This window comes from Balearica regulorum, chromosome 4 (assembly GCF_011004875.1).
Source record: "Balearica regulorum gibbericeps isolate bBalReg1 chromosome 4, bBalReg1.pri, whole genome shotgun sequence".
Taxonomy (NCBI): Eukaryota; Metazoa; Chordata; class Aves; order Gruiformes; family Gruidae; genus Balearica; species Balearica regulorum.
In genome coordinates this window covers 47,335,301-47,358,206 of record NC_046187.1, presented here as the reverse complement: position 1 = coordinate 47,358,206, position 22,906 = coordinate 47,335,301, and the positions used below count along the sequence as shown (strand labels likewise).

At 38.2% G+C, this 22,906-nt stretch overlaps 1 protein-coding gene across 4 annotated transcripts; it reads right to left on the bottom strand.

Annotated features, from left to right (window-relative positions):
• Positions 1 to 237: 237 nt before the first annotated feature.
• LOC104637415 (coagulation factor XI) lies at positions 238 to 17,998 on the bottom strand. Of its 4 annotated transcripts, none has more exons than XM_075752006.1 (16): positions 17,805 to 17,970; positions 17,647 to 17,689; positions 17,003 to 17,061; positions 14,104 to 14,266; positions 13,373 to 13,479; positions 11,594 to 11,753; positions 10,912 to 11,021; positions 7,849 to 8,008; positions 6,972 to 7,081; positions 6,724 to 6,814; positions 6,471 to 6,586; positions 5,935 to 6,109; positions 3,837 to 4,012; positions 3,433 to 3,528; positions 1,977 to 2,116; positions 238 to 596 (listed from the first exon to the last, which is right to left on the bottom strand). In XM_075752006.1, exons 1-16 carry the CDS (start codon positions 17,965 to 17,967, stop codon positions 441 to 443), a joined length of 2,025 nt encoding a protein of 674 aa, XP_075608121.1. In that variant the 5' UTR covers positions 17,968 to 17,970; the 3' UTR covers positions 238 to 440. The 4 variants fall into 4 exon arrangements, 3 of the variants coding, with proteins under 3 accessions (XP_075608121.1, XP_075608120.1, XP_075608122.1); XM_075752005.1 differs by having other exon boundaries at positions 6,724 to 6,883; positions 17,805 to 17,968; XM_075752007.1 differs by lacking the exons at positions 6,724 to 6,814; positions 6,972 to 7,081 and having other exon boundaries at positions 17,805 to 17,969.
• Between the last annotated feature and the right edge of the window lie 4,908 nt (positions 17,999 to 22,906).

Here is a 22,906-nt window from a genome sequence, read left to right as displayed (position 1 = left end):
CCCTTCCCCAAGCCCCTTAGTAAGTTTGTAACTGGTTGGCCCTTTTCAACTGAATTTGGACAAGGGAGGGAAATCTCCATTGCTGTGTCTAAACCTCAGAAGTCAGCAGCAGTGCCCAGCTCCCAGGTCTGTACATGCCCTGCAACCTCATCCACTCCCATTTTATGCTAGCAAGGACAGAAGAAATCAGTGGTTCGGACTTTTTTTTTTTTCCCCTGCCAAATCAGTGACCACAGAGTTTCTTTTTATTACTGCTTTTTATTTAGTAAAAGTATTTAGCAAAGTTCATTCATTCCTGCTTTTCTACTTTTTTAATCAAGTCTTTTACATTCCAGGCTAACAAGAAGCACCATTTAAAAAACCGCTCATACACTTCGTCACATTCCTCCTGGGGTTATTATTCCACAGCATCACCTTGAGCCAGTAGAAAACTCCCGATGCTACGTAGTTTTTTCCAGAATCCAGTCCGAATAGTCAGCAACTTTTGTGTAGACACCCGGCTGCCTGGGGCGAGCGCACCCTTCGCCCCAGCTGGTGATGCCCACCAGATACCACACCTCCTCGTGCCGGCACGACAGCGGCCCCCCCGAATCTCCCTGCATCACAGGAGAGAAAGACAGAGCGTGCAAGGAAGAGCTCTCATTTGTATTTCTCTCTCAAAGAAAACCTTGATTAAAATTGGCATCATCCAGCATTAATACCAGCATGATTGCCTGGATTTCAATCACTTTGGCTGAAGGCTAATTTAACACAGTACTAAAGCAGGTTTTCTGTTTTTCTAGTAAAATGACTTCTAAATACTTTCCACTTATTGCAAATAATTGCCACTTCCCATGAAGGTTCAAAACTACTGGCTTTTTTTTTTTTTTTTTTTAATTTATCTGCATACACTGATTAAAAACCCAATGAAGACTACATGTGCAAGTGAGAAAAACAGTGAATTTGCCAATGTTTTCTTTTATGACCTTGGTTTTAGCATGTAAACCTCAGTTCTCTACGTGGCTTGTGTTGTTTCAGTGACTCTGTCCCCCTCAGAAAATCTGTTTTCTTTTCCTATTCCAGACTGACCCTTCTGAACATAAGGTTCTTTAGTGTAGCTGTTATGAGTTGTTGAGACAAAAGCAAGCGTGTTATTTTTATAAAAGAGCATCTCCATGTTCTGGTACACTGTATCAGATAAAGAAAGCTTAATTGGCATAGTGGAAAAATTACCTCCCGGCTCCAAGTATTTTCATTCCTAATTACTCAATACCAATCATAGTAACATTTTAACATAAAAACGTTAACTGTTAAATGCTTAAAGTGAAAATTTTGTATTTGGTAGAGAATTTATTCTTTCTAATCCAACTATTTTTTTCTTGCATAAATTAACTCAGAATATTTAAATTAATGGAAGTGCATGAGTTTACATTTGAGCAGAGAATTTGGCTCACTGAACTCATGCTGTTGTGACATTTTTGATTCTAATAATGAACAGACCAGTCTGCTCAGGTTGTCTTTCGCCTTCCATTCCCCACGCATTTTAATAGCATTGCTAGCATCCTCCCTTCTGGTTTGTACACAGTGCCTTAAAATAAGCTTTCATTACTGTATTTCATGTCAAGAAATAAAAATATCCCACAGGAAATCTGCTTTTAATTGGAGAAATGCTTTGAGATACTACATTTGCTCTCTTTGGATTTCTGATACTCAAAAGGAATAGTGTTTTATTCCCTAAATGGTCGAGAGATACAGATACAGACACTCAGAGTTTCTTATCCGTGGAATCTATCCCTAAAGATTTCAATGTCACATATGAAATGTTTTGCATATATTTTGATTTTCAGTGCTTTTGACATGCAAAAGTGACAAGTTAATCGACAGCTCTATTGAGAACCATATTTTTCTAATGACAATTAAAAAATAATTACAGTATTCAATTACATATTTGAACAAATGGTTGGAATATATGACTATATACTACTTCTTTTCATTACCTTACAAGCATCCCTTCCACCATCATCATAGCCAGCACAGATCACTTTGTCACCTATTCTGCGCTTCCGGTACCTTGCCTGGCATTCCTCTTTTGACATGAGGGGAACAGTAGCCTTCTGAAGAATATCTTCTACACGACCTATGCAATAGGCAGTATGAACAGAGAAATGTTTGCTTATAGCAAAATCAAAGTTAAAATTAAACTCCAGAAATCCCCATACAGTGATGTTACAAAGGCCACTGCTCTTAGAGTGTTGTTAGATGGTCATGACACCAATTTTATTTTTCTTTTAGCAAACAATGTGAATTGTCTGAAAAGCTGGATGTTTTTAAATGCCATTTTATGTCTCATGACTGGGTAAGCTGCAATACTCCTTTGTGATTTGCAATGAATCCTCGTATGAGTATGGCTTTCAGGACATCGGCCCTTGGAATCTGGCCTCCCATTATGAGCATTGCTTTTTGTTATTAACAATTATTTCTTAGTGACGCATTACAATAGGTTTGGAATCTCCCAGTTGCCAAATCTGTGCTGCTCCATGCCCTAGTAGTTTACAGGATGGAGAAATTTGCACAGAGAGTAAATAAGAGGATTTGACAGCAGTCTTTTCTTAGAAATTAACAGAAGAAATTAGCCTATACAATATCTGCCTAAATTTGTTTTGAATTGAACTCTACCTTTCAAATATGAAGGTGCGTAAAGGAAAGGGCACTGTTTAAATAGAGGGGGGGTGTATGCACATAAATATTACACATATAAAAATACAAATAAAAAATACATTGAAAAATAGACTTTGCAAATTAACAGCTATTTGGGCTACGTCCATATAAAATCAGGGGAGTTCAGATCTCATCTACTATCAAAACACAAAAGTCATTGGCATTGTTTATAATCAGCCTTCAGAATCATAAAAGCAATGTACTTCAGTCTCATATGAATACAATCATGTAAAAAAAAAAAAGCATGGGTTATTTGCAGGCTGTAATTCAAAACCTCACAGTTCCATAATAAGTCTGTTGGCTTTTTGCAGCTGGGAGCATGAAAAGGAGTGTGCATTCCAGATTTACGCTGGTGTGTGCCAGTACATTAAGTAGAATCTAAGGAAGAGTATTTGAGGGCTGTACAGGATATATTTAAGGTCGCATTCTTACACATTTCAAATTATTGAATCAAACAGTTTATAAAATATAATTTGGTGTCAGAGCACAGAATTATTTAATGATAATTTCATACACCTCTGATATATATTTTATGATGTCTTAATAGAAGTAAGAATTAAGAATTATATTACAGTGCTGGCCAGATAGCAATAATGGTAGCCAAGAATGCAGTAGAATTTTCTTTTAAGAAGTGGATTTTCTTTAAAAAAAAAAAAAAAAAAAGGCAGGTCGATATTTTTTAACAACGTGTATTTTGCAAATACAAGAACTCACTGTTTAAATATTTATCTGTACCTTTTTCTTTCCTGTAACCCCATCCAATTACCCAACAGTCAGTATAGAGTATGTTAGCGTCTTCTTTTGATGGCAGGCAAATAGGTAGTTGAAGATCTAAAACATGATTAAAAATATTAGTTTGACCAGCTGAGGCAACTGAAACATTAAGGTTTTGTGGGCACCTACACGACCCCTGATGAAAGCCTCCATGTCATGCTTTGTCCCTTACGCTATATATTGTTCCAGTCACATAAATAAAAGCCACCCATTTTCTTTTCAAAGCCAACAGAATGAGATTCTCCTCAAACCCCAGTAACTGCATATTAAAGGAAGCCAGCCCAGGTGTCACGCGCTGCCGTACCAATTCCAGCCCTGTGTCATCCTGCACATTTTCAGAATTCTTCTTGAAATACACTACATACCAGTAAAATTCATAGGCTTATCAAGTTTCATTAAAGCAATGTCATATCCAGTCTGTGCGTATTTATACTGAGGGTGAACAATAATCTCTTCCACTTTGAAGAAGGGCGTATCCTCATTCATTTCTGATTGTTTTAAAATACCAGCATAAACACGCCAAATGTTGGGATTCTCAAGACTGAGGGAAAAAGACAAACAGTCAGTCCGTGGCAAAAGATTTGCACTGATTTAGACTTTGTGTGCAGATGCCAACATCTTCTGTTACTCCTGAGTGTACAGTACTGAGGTCATTCTTTCCATGTTTTATTTTCACACTCTCAAAACTAAAAAAAAAAAAAGGGTTTGTCCATTCCCTCCACTTCTTTCTGTTCCTCTCCCTATTCGTATTTTCACCCCCACATCAGTTTTCTCTCTCATGTTCAGATTCTCATTGTCCTGATCCTTCTTCATCCTCTTTCCCCTTCTGCCTTCTTTTATGTTCTCTTTTTCTTTTCTCCCTTTTTTTTGTTTTTAATTTTAATTTTCAAGGGCCTAATGCAAGCCCTGAAGTAGTAACTGAGATTCTTTCCATTCATTCCAACTCAACAGCTTTTCTAGTAATGAAAACAGGGCTGGGAATATAAATTCAAATAGAGTCTATTCTGACACTTATTTGTTCAGAAAATGACACTAGCTGTGTAAATACGGATTAGAAAGTGTAATATCATAGACGTATATGAGAAGTTCCAGTTAATCTCTCTGATTCCAACTTTACTTTGAGCAAGTTTAAGGGATATTTCATTGTGATATTCTACCATTAAGGCAACCTAGAAGTTTTGCAATGAAGAAGATGCAAAATTTGTCTTAAATAAACTTTCCAAAAACTTTGAAGATTTTTATATATGAATTCATAAATGTCAGTTAGGCTTAATTCCAATTAACAAAATCTATTTTTTAAATTTTTATTTTGCAAGCATATCTGCATATCTTCTACCTTCACGTGTTATAATACTGGTAACTTCTACACTGGATAGCAGGTAGAGAATGATATTTTTTATGTAGGGTTTTTTAGAGAGTTCAACCACATTTATAAAGTTTGCCACTGGAGGCAAAATATTGACAATACTATTCCACATGAAAACAATAATGGGTAACATACTACACCACATGAGTAAAAATGCCTGATTTTGGGGTCAACATCCTCCTCTCTTTCTCTGTTACTTGTCCCTTTTCTCCCATCAGACTGCATTGTAGCCTCACACTTGTTCATTCTGCAACTAACAGGATAACCTGCTTTACAGATGATGATGACCTAATAAAAGAAATGAATCATCTGCATGACAATTAAATCAGCTCATCACAACACAAGTAATTTCGTGACCCAAATTTGATGGTAATTTGATTAACGATACAGACTATATGCGTCAGCACAAATTAACAATGTCTTAGGTATTGGCTGCTTGAAATTTTGTTCTTACAGCTGAAATCTGCATTAAAAATAGGGTATTAATTGACTGATTGATAGAATTCAGGGGGGAAAAAAAAAAAAACCTGTTAAAGGAAAACCAGAACAATTGGGATCTGGATGATTCATGTAATGCAGAGATACGTAGCTCAAATACCAGAAGCAGACTAATTGGATCCCCACAGAGATTTACTTTGCATCCTGGCCAAAGAAGTTAACTTGCTGAGCACCCTGCTGCTGAAGCTATCAGAATAGAACCATTTCTTAAGTGCCACAGAGAAAACTCTGAGGTAAGTCATTTGAAGTTTATGAATTTCAATAACACCTAGCAACAGATTTTCCTTGATAGATAATATAGTATCACAATAAGAAAAAGCTTGTATCTCATGAGAATATCTAAGTTTCTGTAGGTATCTGGTGTCTGCTGTAGAATTTCATCTTCTAGATGCATTAAAATAACTTAGCAACAAAGTATGGAGTTCCAGTTACATGAAGGATATGAATAGTCTACCTTAAAAGTTCACCTTTTGGTTACATTAAAAGAGTTTATTTTATTCTAGCCCTTGTTTTTATTTTTCTGAAAGGTAGACCTCAACTTAACTCATATGCTGGATGGAATTTTTTTATTTCCTTGTACATTTACATTTAGGCCTCACCTCATGACACAGTGAGCAGCTGTAAGGATCCACCGGTTGCTGATGATAGAGCCCCCACAGAGGTGTCTCTGACGGGACAACTTCACGTGCAGGCTGACTTGCCACGGCCATTCCCCAGGGAAAGAGTCTGTCCCTCCAACGATCCTAATATTTTTTGCAGAATGCTGCATACACACTGTAGAAATAATTTAAAACCGTGCTTAAAGATAATTTGCACTCACCAATGAAAAATGAAGGTGAGACTATGCTAATCCCTGACTAGGGACCAATCTATTGCAAAGAAGGTGATACATGACACATTTTAATCCCTTTATGATTTATGATCATAAAGTCTGTTAAATTCAAGTTCATAGTGCTACTGTTGGTGTTTACAATGTGCAGCAGACCTGGCTGACTTCACTTTTTCAGAACACTAACTTCCTGAGGCATTCCATTGAGACAATGAAAGAAAAGAGAAAAGAGAATCCCAGGTTTTGGCTTCCTGCACTGAAATCAGTTAAGCACTGTCTCTTTTACATGAAAGAAGTTTTACTTACCAGTACTGGCTTTTTTTTTACATAATCTTAGTGAGTATCCAGATATCCTTCCTGGCCCATGTACTATTCCTACTGGAGATCCATTCGAGGACATTCTTAAGTGACACTCACACTTTCTGCCAATGAATTAATGCAAAGATTCAGTTTGTGCTTTTTTTTTTTTTTTTTAGCAGAACACATACATTACCCCGTCACCAAGTCTGCAGAATGATTATTTCAGCAATTTTTGAACATTTAAAAAAACATATCTCACCTTTCCTCATTGCATGAATCTTGGAGGGGAAAGTAGGTAAAAAATTGGCAGCGGATCACATCTGTGCAAACCTGCTGACAGGCTCTGTGTCCTTTAGTATACGTAACATTGAGTTCATGTCCCAAAAAATTCATATGCATGTAAGTGCGAGAATTGCAGGCTGTAAGAATGAGTGCATTCCAAGCATCAGAAAGTCTATTAATTTGATTAACTCAAAATTAGTATTTTTATTGTAATTTATTGTTTACCAGGAAAGGATCTTCTGCAATTTAGGAGACTAAAGCCTGATACAGCATTTTCTCTTGATATAAGTGCCTCTGGTATCCCACTTGTTGATGTCTTCAGAAGGCAAAGATTTCTAAAATGAAAATTTTTTTACAATAACTAAATCTGTTCACATCCTAAAGTTGATTTTTTAGGTACTGGTAAGGGAAGGTTCTTAAATGTGTTTGGTTTTTTTTTAAATCTGTGAAAGTATTTCATGTGAAAACGCATTCACTAGGTTCACTAGTTCACTCTAAATTGAGGGGGCTTTTGTGGTTCTGTGAAATGGCATATGACTGTACTCCTAAAGGTGGTACAGTATTTATACATACATAGGTGACTTTAGATGATAAATGCTATCTCAGCTTTTCTCCTCCCTGAAATTCCTTTGAAATTTTATTCTTCTGTTTTGTGTGGAATGTAGCTTTTTAGCTATTCTCAATTGTAAGTATGAAAGAAGGAAGCTCAATGGAAAAACATTTTTGAACCTGTTAATTTTATCAAAAATCTTTCCCAGTAAATAACTTAGTACTGCTAGGCAACCAGATGACTAACTCATTAAAGCAATCTGGAGGCTTACTGTCTCTCTGATATGTATAAGGCTTTTCAGATTCACACCAGATATGCAGCTGTAATACAAACCCTCTGATCATACTGGAGAACAGATTAAATACCCACAGGAAATTATAAACTTCAGAATACAAAATATAAAAAGCTATGCTTTACTGAAAATAATCTTTTAACAAAAAATTTCCATAAGAAAATAGTGGTTAAAAAAAGATTTTGTGCTTTAAAAAAAAAAAAAAAAAAGAAGAAAAAGAAAAATCTACTTAGAGAATTAAAGTTAGTTGTCATATTCACCTTTGGGATTCTATTTGCCATTCCCTGGTAAAGAATGTAAAGAACAAGCACTTTGGAAAATATGTACAGGTAGTTTGGCAGACAGAGATATCGGGAGTGAAAAAACTTGTAATATTCATTCCCGAAAATTCTTGATCTTCAAAAATGTCCATTTGACAATCTGTATAAAACAAGAACAAAATATCAAAATTCTGTAGATTTCATTACGTCATCAGAATATTAAGCTTTACAGATTATTCATTTCTATCCTTAGTCATATTTTCCTTCCTTTGTGACTGATAAACTGGAAAGATATCACCACCTTTTAACCAAAAATTATTTCTCAAGAACATTTTTGAGTGTGTAAACTTACAGAGAGGACTACTGAGAAGGGATAAGGTTCATACAGAGAAGAGGAGAAATTACCTGTTAGAACACAGATTTGCTAATCTAATAGAGAAGCCTTCAAATTAGGAACAGTGGAGATCAGTGTACAAATCCAGAGTTAGGAATAAATCATAGTAAACTAGACAAAGCCTAAAATAATTAAGGTAATGGGTATATCTAAGAGGATCATGGGAAGATTAGAAGAAAAATAATGGGATGATCCTCTTAACACTTTACTAAATGCTATTTCAAAAGCAGGCAGAATAAGCAAGAGTAAGGTACAGTCTGCCCTTTGACATGACCAAAATAACAAGAGGCTTGGCGGGATAATTCACACAACCGGACTACGGGTATAGAAGTGACAGGAAGTACTACCATGCTTAGAAAGAGAACAACAAGTTGCTTTCTCCAAAGATATACCTGAAGTCCTAATTAAAATCCCAGTGCAACAATAAAGGGAAGAAAAAAGGAAGCACCAGCATGTAGGGAGTTTCTTGAAACTATCAAGCTGTAAAGACAGTAAAAACAGTGAAATGATCCAAATCATGGGACGTGGCAGCCGAGAGCTTCAGCTGTTGAGAAAGTACAGCAGTCAATGCTACCCAATGAGTTATAGAAACGTACCGGGAACATCTTACTACAGAAAGGGAAAAATGGTAAAAGGGAGGCATAGAGCTTAATGTGACTCCTCTTAATTTGATGAGATTTTCAAAAAACATAAGCATGAAAGGACAAAAATACTGGACAGTAACTAAACAAGAACAGAAGAAGAAAAAAAGAAAAAATGCAGCATCGTTCAATTAGCATTAAGAAAGGAGTTGAGGTTCTGCTCAGGGGAGAAGGAAATCTAATGGCAAAGGACACAAGAAAGGATAAAGATATTCCCCCTCCTCATGAAAAGAAACTGCAGTTAGATGGTCAAAACATTAGTATTACTGAGCAGAGGGAAGAGGGCATGGTAGAACAGGAAACACAGAAATCCCATAATATTGATGATTTCAGTGGTCTCAGAATATGACTAAAGCAATCTCAAAGTTTCTTGGTATAATTTAGTTTCACAGAGGCTTGCTGTGATTCAAAAGTCTTTGAAAGGTGAAGCATCTATTTTTCAAATGACGGCACTGGAACATATGCAACGTAGGATTAGTTAGTCTAAATACAGCAGAAAAAAAAATAGAACAAATATTCAAACAACCCCATTTCAGATATTTTCCACACAACAAGGCAGAAGGTGGTACTGAGATTTTATGATTACGTTTGACAAATCTCTGTCTGGAAGGTATAGCTGATCAGTCTTGGATTAGGACAGATGACCTTCTTAGATGACTTCTTGATGCAATAGGACTCTCCAGGCTTCTATGATCCCATGATTTATTCCTTCTCTCTCTCTCCCCTCTCTCCTTTCTTTCAAGACACAGAAAGCAAGAAAAGACAGGCAGGAACAAGATTGACCTTCACCTGCTTTCAGAAATTCTGATTTAACTTTTGATGGATGATTACTGCCGTGTCATCACTGTCATGAACCATAAATGTCTTTGATAAAGTCTCAAATGCCTTTTGTTTGGTTTTTTTTAACTTAAAATCATATTGTTTGTGCATATGCTACAGTCCCTCAATTCTTCTCAAAGTCTGTGAGCAGGACCCTCCTGAGTACTGTGATTTTTCTTCTAACCATGCATACATGTATTTCTAGTAGATCTTAATGCAAGAGTTTGGAAAGAAAACCAAAAGTCTTCCCTCCATTCTCTCTCATACACATAATGAGGGAATAGCTAAACTGTTTTCTTCTCTTAACAAAACTTCTTCCCTTTTTTATTCTTCACATTTTTTTTTTCCTTTAAGGGTCTTCCTTGTTAGAAACTGAATAAAAGTACTTTTTTCAGTAGTTTCCAAAGACTATTCCTACAGCAGGACTAGCAGAGTCTGAAGAAAAAATATTGATATAGAAAAATAGATGCAGAGTCTCCACAAAATGTGATTTCTGTGAGAAAACAAGATCTGTGAGCTAAAATAAGGCTATATGGAGGCAGAAGAGCATCACCATTAAGAAGGGAAAATACCACACAGTAAGACAAGCTGGAGGTAGATTTTAAAAAAGAAAAGAAAAAAATAAAGAAAAAAGTGAAAGATGTTTCAATTGAGAATAAGAAGGTATAATACACACTGTTCAATGTTGCATCTTTGAGAGTTTTGCATGAGTAATGATTGCAGGAACAAGCGCAGATGCTACTTTCATCACAAATCACCCGCAAAACACAGAATATATCTGTTTATATTAGCCAGTTGTATTAGAAAGCTGCAGGTCTTCATTAAAAATTTCTGAGTGCATAACACAGTATATAAACAGCATTTACAGAGTTTTATATTCCTCCTGATCTTGGACTTCGATGGGACTTTATCTTTCATTTTTGTATCCATGGTACAAAGATAACATGCAATTTCATCAAACTAATCTTATGAAATAATTCTTTAGATCTTCAAAGTAGGCAACTGTTTTTGTAAGACAAATGATAAAATGGAAAAATTAAAAAGATCTGGACTTCCTTTGTGCCCGAGAGTACTAACTATATTTGCAAGAATAAGTTAATATTAGAATTATTTTACATAATGAAACATTTATACATGTCAGAGATAGATTGCACCTTGTCATCCATAACCCTTAAAACTAAACTGAATTAGAGATTTTTAAATAGTTACCTATTTCAGAAAGCTGGCATGGCTTTAAAGAGAATCCAGACACAACCTCATCAAGCACCTTTATGCTGGTTGGAGTTCCTACACTGGTATGTTTCAAGAAGCATTTTTTACTGAGTGACAAAGAATAAAGAAAGTGGTAAGACAACAGGCCATCTTCCTTGGTCTACACCATCCTCCTGGCCCCATAACTCCTACCATGGTGCATGTTCTGGCCATGGGCCAGACAAACCTTCAGTCTCCAGAACAATCTTCAAATGAGGAGCTAGCCGAACAATGTTTAACTAACATTGAGCAGATTAGTAGCTCAAAAATAGGCCTGATAAAAATGTAAGAATTTCTCTGGCTGCTCTGACGATGTTATTTTCAGAGCAATAAGCAGAGCAAAATTTAACAGAGCAATAATGCTGCACATCTACCAATATCGTTTGCATGTCAATATCTCCAAAGGATTTTAATTCTTTTCAGTGCTACGATAATCCAGTTTGTCTTTCTCACCGATGAACAAATGAAAGCTAATTTACTACAGACATTTTCCTATCTGTAAGACTGAATAAGCATTGCAAGGATGACAAGTCAAGGAAAAATTATTCCCTTGAATAAATTCTCTCACATTAGCCTGCTCTGAGATTTACTGTACTAAAACACAGCGCCGTCCAAGGAAAGAGGTCAAATCTGTATTTACCGAAAGCTTGCGTTATGAAATGTTTCTGAGGCATATGTAAAAAAATGACAATGGTTGTCATTGGTACATCTTTTTTGACACTGTTGATAGCTGTCAGCCATAGTAGCATCATAAATTTTCCCTTCCATATCGAGTCCTATGTGGACATCTCGGCTGCAAGCTGTGGAAAAAAAAAAAAAAAAAAAAAGAGAGACCAAGTTCTGAAAACATGCTTCTATTCTTTTCCCCACACTGCACCCCAAACTGCCCAAAAGATAGCAGTTTGTATGACGCAGCCCTCATAATCCAGATTCCACATCCCATGCTCACTCTGGTTACATCACACTTCAAATATACTCCTAGTAACAAAATCAGAAGTATAGGTACAGTATACTACCGCATGGCAGGGGGAAAAAAAAAGTCAGACTTTGCCAGTGCCTCTGCCTACTTGAGAGAGGAGCTCTAACCACTGTGGCTGAAACCATGATGACATCCATCAAAGCAAGAAGTCAGGATTAAAACTAAAATGTATTTTCCCATTTCCAAATTCACAGAGCAGTTCAAAAAGTAAATTCTCTCCTCATAAGCAACAGACACCTCCCATTTGAGTCAGAAGATTTAATTTACACTCCACAGAGGGAGAATTGGGACCGTGGGGTTTGAGGCAGCTTTCCCCCCGGTGCAGGGTGCGGGCTTTGCCTCACGGTCAGCGGGGTCTCCTCACAGAACACGAGTCACCCAACCACTGGTGGGGTTTTTAAACGTATACGGGTTGATTTGCATTTTAGTGGCATTCGTTTGATTCTAGAGTAACTCCAGTGATATCAATTAGTCTATAGAGCATAAAGAATAACATCTCACTGAAATGTATTTTGCTGGGCCAAAGCTACTCAGAAATATAAATGCGAGGGGATGTTGGCAGGAAAGGGCTTTTAAAAGTCCTGACTGCTCTGAAAGACAAGTGGCAAGCAAAAGCAGCAAGCACAACAACTGATTTGCCAATAGCTACAATGGAGAACTTGCATACAGCAAGACCCAGTTAGCCCTGGCATATTGAGGTGCTATACTGAGAAAACTAAAGAATTACGCTGACATCCATAAGAAACTATTTGGCCTCAAAGTCAGGAACTGAATATTCTTCCTTATTCTGTTTTTCTGCAGTACTATGCTGTGCTTAAAAGCTGATGATCTCTTAATGACATCATTATGATAGTACAAGTTTAAAAAAATATTTAAAACAACACATTTACTTTAATATATACCTGCTGATAACTTGCAGGTATGGCATGCTGACACTAAGACCCTGTGCATAGCACACATACACTAAAAAGATGGAGCTGCTAACAAATTATTACACAGAATCATGAAGGTGCCAACATCACTTTGTGACTACGCACTTTTGTTTGGTGGGCAGCTGCTCTACAAAGTCATAAAGCAGGGTCACACGCTGTATGAGCAGCTTGCTGGAATGGAATTGTAGTAGAAAATTAATCTTTAGAACCAGAGCTACCAGTTAAAGCACGTGCTCCCATCTGCCTCTAGCAAATGAAACAGTGACTGCAGGAGCATAATTTCCTTGTTATCTCATCTGGGGAGCCTCGGTGGGGGATAGCTGGGGATGAAGGGTGAAACCAGTGGAAGATTTTGTAAGCTGTGTTTGAAAGAGATCTGGCAAAGACCATACAAATCACTGCTTGGCTGCTTCCCTGATTCTATTCCTGTCTGCAAAATGCTAATTTTCTAACATCTGCTACATGATACAGAGCATAAAATGCATACATGTGAATAACTGTATCTTACCACTAATTTGGATGTTACACTGTTTCAAGGAATGTCCAGAGATAGCTCCTTCCATATCCACTTTCGGCAGCATTTCTGTGTCGCTGTCTTTTAAGTAGCAGGAAAACCTGTGTTTTAAAACGCAGCAACTCACAGCTTTTGCAGTACAACACAGACTTTCATAATTGTTTCTCAAGTGAAACGCAGGCTGTCCAATATCCTTCAACATTAAAATTTAGACAACAAGCACAGTTTGGAGAAAGACAGAGCAGAGCATCTGCTTGGTTGGCACTGGTGGCAGATGAGATTACTCGGTGTACGTGGGAGCTCCAAGAGGTCTCATTAAAGCGAGAAGCGGAGCCCAGGGCTTGGAGGGCAGAAACGCACTAGGCAGAGAGGGAGGACAACCTCATCCTCTCAGGCTACCAAAGTTCTTTATTGTGAGAAAAATATGCTCAAGAGAGACAATGGGGGACAATAAATAGGGGCACAGAGGAGGGAGGGAGTGCGCAGTCAGTTCTGTTTACTTGGCAGGGTTGGTATCTGGGTGTGAAAGATTGGGCATTGCCAAATTGAATCTTTCAAATTTAAGCAAATACTCTCTTAGAACACTGGTTTTAAAGATACATGACATTATTTTCCATGGCAACCCCGTAGTTTTCCCTGTGCGCCTGTGTTCTGTCAAAATGTTACCAAGTTCCTAAAATTATCACAGGAGACCAGCAAAAGCCACATGAACGTGAACATTTTACCTTTTTGCAGGATCTTTCGTCCATGCCGCTGGCAAATAGGTGAAGAGCAGACAGGTAGGATGGTAAGTACACACTATTTGGCAGTAATTGGCACTCGGCGTAAAAACCGTAGCGAGGTCTCCTCCTTGGAAGTATGTATTTTCATAGATCTGAGTCACACATTCTGATACGGAACAACAAAATGCGTAAATTATTAGAGATGGGAGGATGCACAGCTCACCAGGAGAGGGTGAAGCCACTGCTCCTCTTTGTCATTGACCTTCCTTTTAAGACAGTCCTTTGGCAGGAGAAGAGGGTGAGGGGGTGAGTAGCACAGTTCCTCTGAGAGTCTCGTCTTTGCTCTCCAGCAGAAATAAAACTCTCTGGGGTGTCTCCCCCGGTTCCCTGCCTCCTACCCGATGCTGGAGCAGGGCAGCTCGAGCCGAGGCAGAAGCCCGAGCAGCAGGACAGGCCACAAGGCACATCTGCACGGCAGAGAGGGAAGGGACCTTCTCATGGCAGATCTCAGGAGCGACAGAAACATAACCTGAGAGAGACCAGTACGGAGCACCATTAAGAGCAAAATCAAGAGAAGGAAAGTGCAGAGACCAAAAAGAGTTAGAAAGTTGTATGCGAAGACAGTCCTATTTTGTTTAGGGATGCTCTGAGGCCAGAGTCCCAGGTGGCTCCCAACGTTTTAGAAACCTTCTGCTCCCTCACACTCCTAGACCCTTCTGACTTGCTTTTCAGTGAAGAAAATGCTGTTACAGGAGTAGCATCTTGGGAACTGTCTAGAATAAAAATGAGCTCTACGACCGCCTCGCACCTGCCGGCATTCATCATCAATCCCATACTGAACTCTGTCATGAAACCCACTCGCGCTGCAGAGCCGTGCGATGAAGATACCTAAGCGGCAACCTGTTCCCATCTTTCAGAATGAAGGCAGCTGTAAGATCTCCATGTTAAAACACGCAAGAGGGCTGGCTTTGCAGAGCTCTCGTATTTTGCTTTCCAAAGGGCTAGCAAACCAGCAAATATGACAATTTTTATTCCTTTATCCACAAAAGTACTTTTTCTTAGCTAAAAGATAGAGAAAATATTGTATTTTTACAGAATGGGAGGAAACCCAACTGACAACATTTTATCTAGCTGCTTAATCTATTACTATAGAGCTATCACACTGTACCAAAACCTATTTAAAATGAAAACAAACAGAACTACTTGGATTTTGGATTTTACAGTTTTAAAATATTACAAGTCAATTTTATTTGTTAATGTGATTACAAACTATACTTAGGTAATTCTATGATTCCTGCACATGGGTAAAATATATAATTTACCCCCCAAAAAAGGGAAAAAGAAATTATTAGCCATATATGCAAGATATGCCCATATCTTTTAAAGTTTAATTTCTTGTTAATACAAAATTTGTACTTTATAAACACTCAATTTCCTGGTATATATGCTTTCAAGCTCTTTCTCTAAAAATTGGTATTTATTATTCTTGGAGTTTCTTTGCCCAACTTTGTCATTAACAGAAAAGCATTTTCTATTACTTAGAATGCTCTAAGAGAATTCTAAAGTCAAAAGAAAAGAACATTGCAATTATTTTCTGTATCAGACATTTTGGATCTTATTTATCTTCTTCTAGTGTAAATTAATACCAAAAAAAAAACTATGCCAGTTCTGAATACTTTAACAAAAATTATATTTGCTAGGTGTCAGAAATGTTCCAAGATTTTAGTTTTGCCGAGATTTCAATCCACGTAAAACATTTCCTTAAATGATACTACATTTATCAAACAGATTTTGCTAAAAAGTTGAGTTACCTAATTGTCCTCCAAGAGAACAGTTAATGCATTACTGAACATAAACCTGTGTTAGGTCTTAGTTATAATTTATCAGCACAGGGAACTTCAGGGAAACACAATGCAATTTTCGTAGTTTGACTTTAGCTAACTGAACAAAGTAAATCATTAACACAGACTGACATTGAAAAATGTACACAATCACTAATTTTCCAGCGTATCAAGAGAATTCTAAAAAATTTACAATAAAACAACTGGTTCTGGAGTTATTCATGCTTACTGCAATAGTCTTTCGAGCATGATGGTAGGTAGGCATTGCACGGATACTTTTTAAATCAGTAATTTCATGCAAAGGCAATATATAATAAGACTGAAGGTTGGTGGGGTTCATTTATTTAAAAAAAAAAAAAAAAAAAAAAAAAAAAAAGGCTGCTGGCTCTGAGGCTCAGCTGCTGTCCCCCAGCGAGGCTGCTGGGCCAAGCGGCTCCTGCGCTGTGGCCTGGCGTCCTGCCTCCTACCCCAGGGCAGCCGCGGGGACGGGGCTGGGGCTCCCTGGCAGCCGGGATGAGGGGGCCAGCGGACCCAGCCCTGCCAGGCCCAGCCTCTGGCCGCCAGCGCACGGTGCTGCGAGCTTCGGGGAGCTCTCGGCGGCTCTAACCTGGCTCCCCCCGCACAGAGTCAGCTGAGAAGCACGGGGTGCCACTCCACCTCCTGCACCCCCCCCTCAAACCACACAGGGCTCCCTTCCCAAGCTGCTGCTAAAGCTGCTGGCCTTGCTCTCGGCTGTAGGACACTGAACATCACGCTAGTTTCGCTGTTACGAGCTGGCTGCAGGCTCAGTCCGACAAAGGAAACTGCCAGTAGCATGGCGCCGTGCGTGCTGGGCGAGGTGACAGCGCGGGCGGGTGGCAGGATCGCATCACTAAAGCCCCGCTAGAAAGTTCCATCTCAGGCAATAGGGTTACGTGGGTTACCCAGACTTAACTGAGCACAACCCAGCAGAATCAGGACAGCTCTCTTCTCAGGACCAGGCTGCAGTTACTAACCATCTCCCCTTCTAGAAAAGCTGCGTTACTCGGTGTGCCTATCTTAGGAATTATATATTCACTTACCACTGTAAACGGAAGCAAGTAAGAAAATGAAATAAAAAGTCTGATAAATCCAAATCATCCTAAAAAAACACAAAATCATTCTTTAGGATGTGTTTAATGACAGGTGTATAATTTTATTTATAAAGTACCACAAGGCATATCACTTATTTACACTTGTACTGTTACACCATTAATTCAAAATGACATTGAGAACTACAAATCACAGCTGTGATGTACAGTTATAGCATGTATAAAGTAGCATAAAAGGCAAACAAAGGTTTTTCCTTTACTTATGCTTGCAAGAAGTCATAAAGCTTAGAAGCACTGAGAATTTCTGGGGGTTTTTGTTTTGGTTTTTTGTTTGGTTTTTTTTTTACAGTAGAATATTTATTCTTGCTAAGACTGGGAAAAATATTCCATCAAAATATCATTATTAATCCTGACTCTGTCCTGGTAGTTAAGCGGATACTATTATCAATGTAGCAAACAAATCACTCGCACTCATTGCTTCTGGTATATGTTATATGGATTTTAAACCATTTTTTTTCCACATGCTACAACTAAGCTGTGAAAGAATTAAATAATTTAACCACACAACACGATCCATATGTCTTGTTGCTATGAAAACCTTTCACTGAATATCAATTGCAATAGCGATTACGTACCTGAACATACAGTAGGTCTGGATGAATGGAAAAGGCTTATGCTCTGCTAAAAAAAAAAAAGTCAACAGTTTGTGTTAAATATTACTGTGCCTGCACTGCTAACTTATCTTCAATATTTACTTTGAATGGGTACTCTTTGTGTCAATATTGTTACTGACCTTGGGCCACATTGTCAGAGCATACATCATCCAGACCGCACTGAAATCGATGTCCAGGTTTTACACTTGCTGAGCATCTCCCTCTTGATGACATTTTAAAATAAAAGGTGAATCCCTCGTTCAGAACAGCCGGAGTATCTGCTACTACCGCAAGAACCAACATAAACAGGGAGTGAGATTCATCTCAATAGTAAATCCTGAGCTGTTGCAGGGGGAAAATCCACACGAGATCAGCAAGGCTAGTGACTCAGACCCAAGTAAATGACACCATTATGAAACTCTGTAACTGAGGGCAGAATCGTCATCTATGTTTTCTTCCTATTATACCATGTTCTTGAGGCATTCCCTTGGCAGAGACAGCTATATTCTTCAACTATGTATTCTGTACTCTGTTTCCTTTAACATCAGTTCAAGTTTTTACTCCTCCTTTTCCATACTCTGCAGAAATCATCCTGTCTACATCTTCCAAGGAGTTTTACTGTGGCCGTTTCTACACTCCTATTTTGCTGTTAGATCAACTAAGAGCGTCTTCACTGTGCCAGAAGCCAGGAAAAAAATGCCAAACCTGTTTGCAGATATATGAAATGTAAATCCAACAACAAGAACTCAAAGTTAATTTATAGCTGATCTGAATCACTTATTTTGATTTCTACAATTCTTTAACATGTGTAACCACAGCAAAATAAATTTCAAACCAAAAAAATTCTTTTAAATCTTAAAAAAAAAATGTAATGGTGAAATTACCAAAGGGACAACTCTTCCCTCCTCCCACTCTTTTTCCTCTTTTCTTTTAGACTGAATATACTGGAAAGACAGATACATATGCTCTACTCAAAAAATATCTAGATCAAAACATTTCACCCAACTGTGACCCTTCTGAGCATCCTGATGATTGAAATGACTTCTCCATGACTTACGGGCCAGCAAGGTCTCCAACTCCTCCTTACAGAGGAAGAACTGCCTCAAATTCTTCATACTGTCCTGTATATCGATTTGCTTTGCCCTGACATGCTTGTAGGAGAGGACTCAGATGTTTTCAGTACAGCAGCTTTCATTTTTATGTGCTCTCCTCTGTTTTAAGTGTGTAACAGTGAAAAGGGAGAGTGCTAGAAGGCTTTACTGCAAAACACATTGATAGTTTATTCCTGTAACGTGAAGTGTTTTGAGACGAAGATGCCTGTACAGCTCTGACCTTCAGCTCAGGAGACTTTCCATCGGCCACGGGGTGTAGAGGTATCATGGGAATACAGGTCTGGGAAAGTATGCCACACCAGCTCCAGCCAACCCCACTGAAGCCTTCCTGTGTAACCACAGGTATGTCACTTCACCTCTCTTTTCTCATCTATAAAATTACTATAATCTTTTACACCTCTGGAAAAATTATCACCTTTACTTCAAATTACAGAATTTTCATAATCCTGAGAGCAATCACAAAACCTACCGTGTATCTGAATATTTATGAACAAAACAAGTTGAACTTACAAGTTTTTGTGTTGCTCAGTCTGCACTAGTATTCAATTAAAATAATTATTTTTCCTTTTGTGTGTGTGTGTGCATTTCAGCTGGTGGTACAAAGGGATTAGAACTTCTCTCCAAGGACTTTTTAATTTCTTCTTTCGCCTTTCCAGCTCAGATATTGGGCAGTGTTATTCCAGTTCATTACTGTCTTGTTAAACAACAAAACAAACAAACAAAAGAAAAAAATCCCCCATAAACTCCAACTCCACACTTTTGGAAAGTAAGTATACAGTTCAAATTGGCAGAAAAACCAGGGCAGAGTCATCATAAATGTCACCAAGATCATGTGTCTCATAAAATATGCAGTCATACCCATTCATCAGGAGCTTCTGTAAAATTTCATTTCTATAATCCATCATTTCTATTTTAGAAATTTGTCTCAGGAAAAGGAATCTTTTGGTGATGGCTCTGTTTCGTAGAAAAAAGGGGAAAATAAAAAAAACCCAACACTTTCCTAAAACAGCAGTTCTCAAATTTAGATATCACACTCCTTCCAAAAGCATACATCATTTTAACTACATCTGGGCATCAACTGGATTTGATGGCAAAGCTGAGAAATAAGGCAACAATGCTATTCAAAGAGAATCATAATGAGCACGCTCACTATGGAAAATAAATGCATTTTCTTTCAGTGGGCCTGCTACTCACATGACAAATGCTCCCTGTTTATACTGCTGCTCAAATGAACAGAGTTGTACTTCTGTACAGAGAAAAGAATGTGTTACGAACTCTATGTTCCTGAATTAATTCTTGTTTATTATATTATAGAACATACTTCTTATAGGACAAATTATAAAATATGCTGAGACAAATTCTCAGCTGGTATCTGTTTACTGAGCTTCACTGAAATCCAAAGCGATTACATGTTTTAAACTAGAAGAGCTAGAAATTCTGGGTGCACAGAATACCAAAAGCATCTATCGTTACACTCAGAAAGGCTCCACATGTAAGGTTACTGTTCTCTGAATTCCCTCACTCTATTCATTTAGCTATTAATATCCTGGCAACTGAAATTGGGATATTGTAATTAGGATTTAGGAATTCAGATAGCAGGGTTAAAAGAAAGAGCTCATCAAAACATTTTGATAAAATGGAAACATCTTTTGATGATACAAGTATAAAATTTAGATGAAACGCCTGAAAGAAAATGGAGCAATTCTGTTTTGACTGTTTCATTTTGACTTGGTATGTAAAAAAACCCCAACAAAACCTGCCGCAGCCTAAGCTGTCAGCAAGTTCTTTAAGATGAAATCCCTCTGGCAGCACAATTGCCTGCTAGCTTGATACCGCTTTCTGCCATTTCCTCTGTGATTTATGCAAAGTCTCGTTCATCTGCAAAGGTGGCAGGAATTACTGAATTCTTTCACCTCAGGAAATGAATGACTGGACACTGCTCTAGTCTGATTTAGGTCTAATTCTGCCTGCCAAAACAAAATTCCATATTTCTTATGGCAATGCTATTCAACGAGCAGCTTCAACCATGGGAGAGGATCTACTCTCTGTGATGAGACACACGCCAGTGGTGACACGGAACAAGAGGAAGAGCATCTCAGCGGGAGTGAGGGAAGGAAGGCACCAGTAAGACAGGAATACCACAATACTCTGTATCTTTAATTCTGCATGGTTATCATTATGTATATGACAAAGGACAGAGTGAAATACCAGATGCTCCTACAAGTTCTAAAAATTAAATCTTGATCTTTCCCTCATAAAATGAACAATCTGGAGCCTTTTCATCTGAGTCCAGATGACCATTATCCAAGTGAAGAATCTGCTCTCTCACTACACCAAAGTCTTCTCGTGTTTGACTTGATTCCACCCAAAAAGGCTGCAAAAAGATGGCTAGAATTCACTGATTTGTGAAAAGTACTGGATTGCATATTGTATTGAAATAAAAGCAGTATAGTAGTTCTATATCCTGCAAGTACATGTCAACAATAGTCTTCCCAGAAGCACAGCCCAGAAATAACTGTGCATCAGATGTCAAATAAGAAATCAATGCAGATCAAATTCAGGATCATAGAAAAAAAATAGAAGACAGTTGCAAATATTAAACAACAAATCACTACTGGGTTTGTTTTGTAAGAGGGCTTATTTGACTTTTTTCCTAGAAACAATTTAATTTTTTCATATAAATGGAGAATCACATAATTGCCCAAGGCAGCTAAAAACCTGATGCTGATTATTGTTAGACATTACAGAGACAGAACGTTTCAATGTACTGAAGGGTTCCAGTGTCCTGACCAGGCCCCGAATGTAAATTGTCGAACAGCAACTCTTGAACAAGTTACATATGTCCCTCAACTACTAGCTGGACGTCAGGTCTGTAGGTTTGGGCATACATTTTTTTGCTAACTGTCTGCCTCTCTTTGCTTAAAACATTTTGCATTTTCAATGAACACTTTCCATCTCCACAGGCTCCACTCCAGGCATGTCTCAGAAAAGCCCATTTGTTGAGCAAAAGATGGAGTTCTACTTAGCAGAGAACTCCCATTTTCAGAAAAATCCTGAACTTTTTTTTTTTTTAGTTAATTTAGTTTTTAATCCATGCAAACTATGAAGATCATGTTCTAAATATGACCCGACTATGAACTGAATGTAGTACCATACCGGGAAGTTTGCCAGGGGGTGGCACCAATACTGCTTTTTAGGGAGGAAAGTGGGGTAGGATTCTCCAAAGGCTCTTTGAATCTTTTACCTGCTGGGAATATCAGTGAGATGATGTTCGATCACGCGTGGCAAGAGGATCTGTATGCAGCAGTGTACTAACATCAACAGATGAATGTGAGCATTGAATTCAGGAAGGCAGGCAGATGTCTAGTAAGCATGACTAGTCAACCTCCTGCATGCATCCCAAATGTGCAGCTTTCAGACCCCAAAAAGCAATTTGTGTTAAGGTGGCTGGAAACCTCTGGTGCCTCTGGAGGCACTTTCAAGCAGCACCACCCAAGAGGTCACACAGAGGGTTTGTTCTCAGTTTTCTTCATAAACAGCTGTAAATCATGATCCAGAAACACATACACATTCTATTTCCGTCATCCCAGTAGAAATACATACACCATACGTATCCCCTTTGTCACCATACAAAAGGGATCTTCAGATGAGACAAGGCTATCAACTTCTTACAGCAAGGCAGTCATATTTCAGAAACAGAGCCAGCACCACCCCGTGATTAGCATCATTGAGGTTACCCTACATGAACCATTACTCAAGAGTAATATTTGGGTTTAGAGTTCAGCCACTACCTTCATACCATCAGTGGATACCTAGTCATCAGGACAAAAATCACAAACAGCTACTATGCACATGCAGTTTTTATTACACCGTATTTTATTGTCTCATTACTTTATCAGGAAACCTGGCAAGGCTGCACTGTGTTCCTAAGTCCTACAGGGTTATAAAAAAACAAAACAAAAAAACAACAAAAAAACCCCCCACCAAACAAAAAAAAAAACAACAAAAAACCGAAACACCTCAAACCCAAAGGGTTGTTGCTGACCACAAGCAACAACTACAAGCCACAACTCAGGTCAATAAAAGCACACACTCTGCACAACACAAGGTATCTAACATCTACCCTGCAG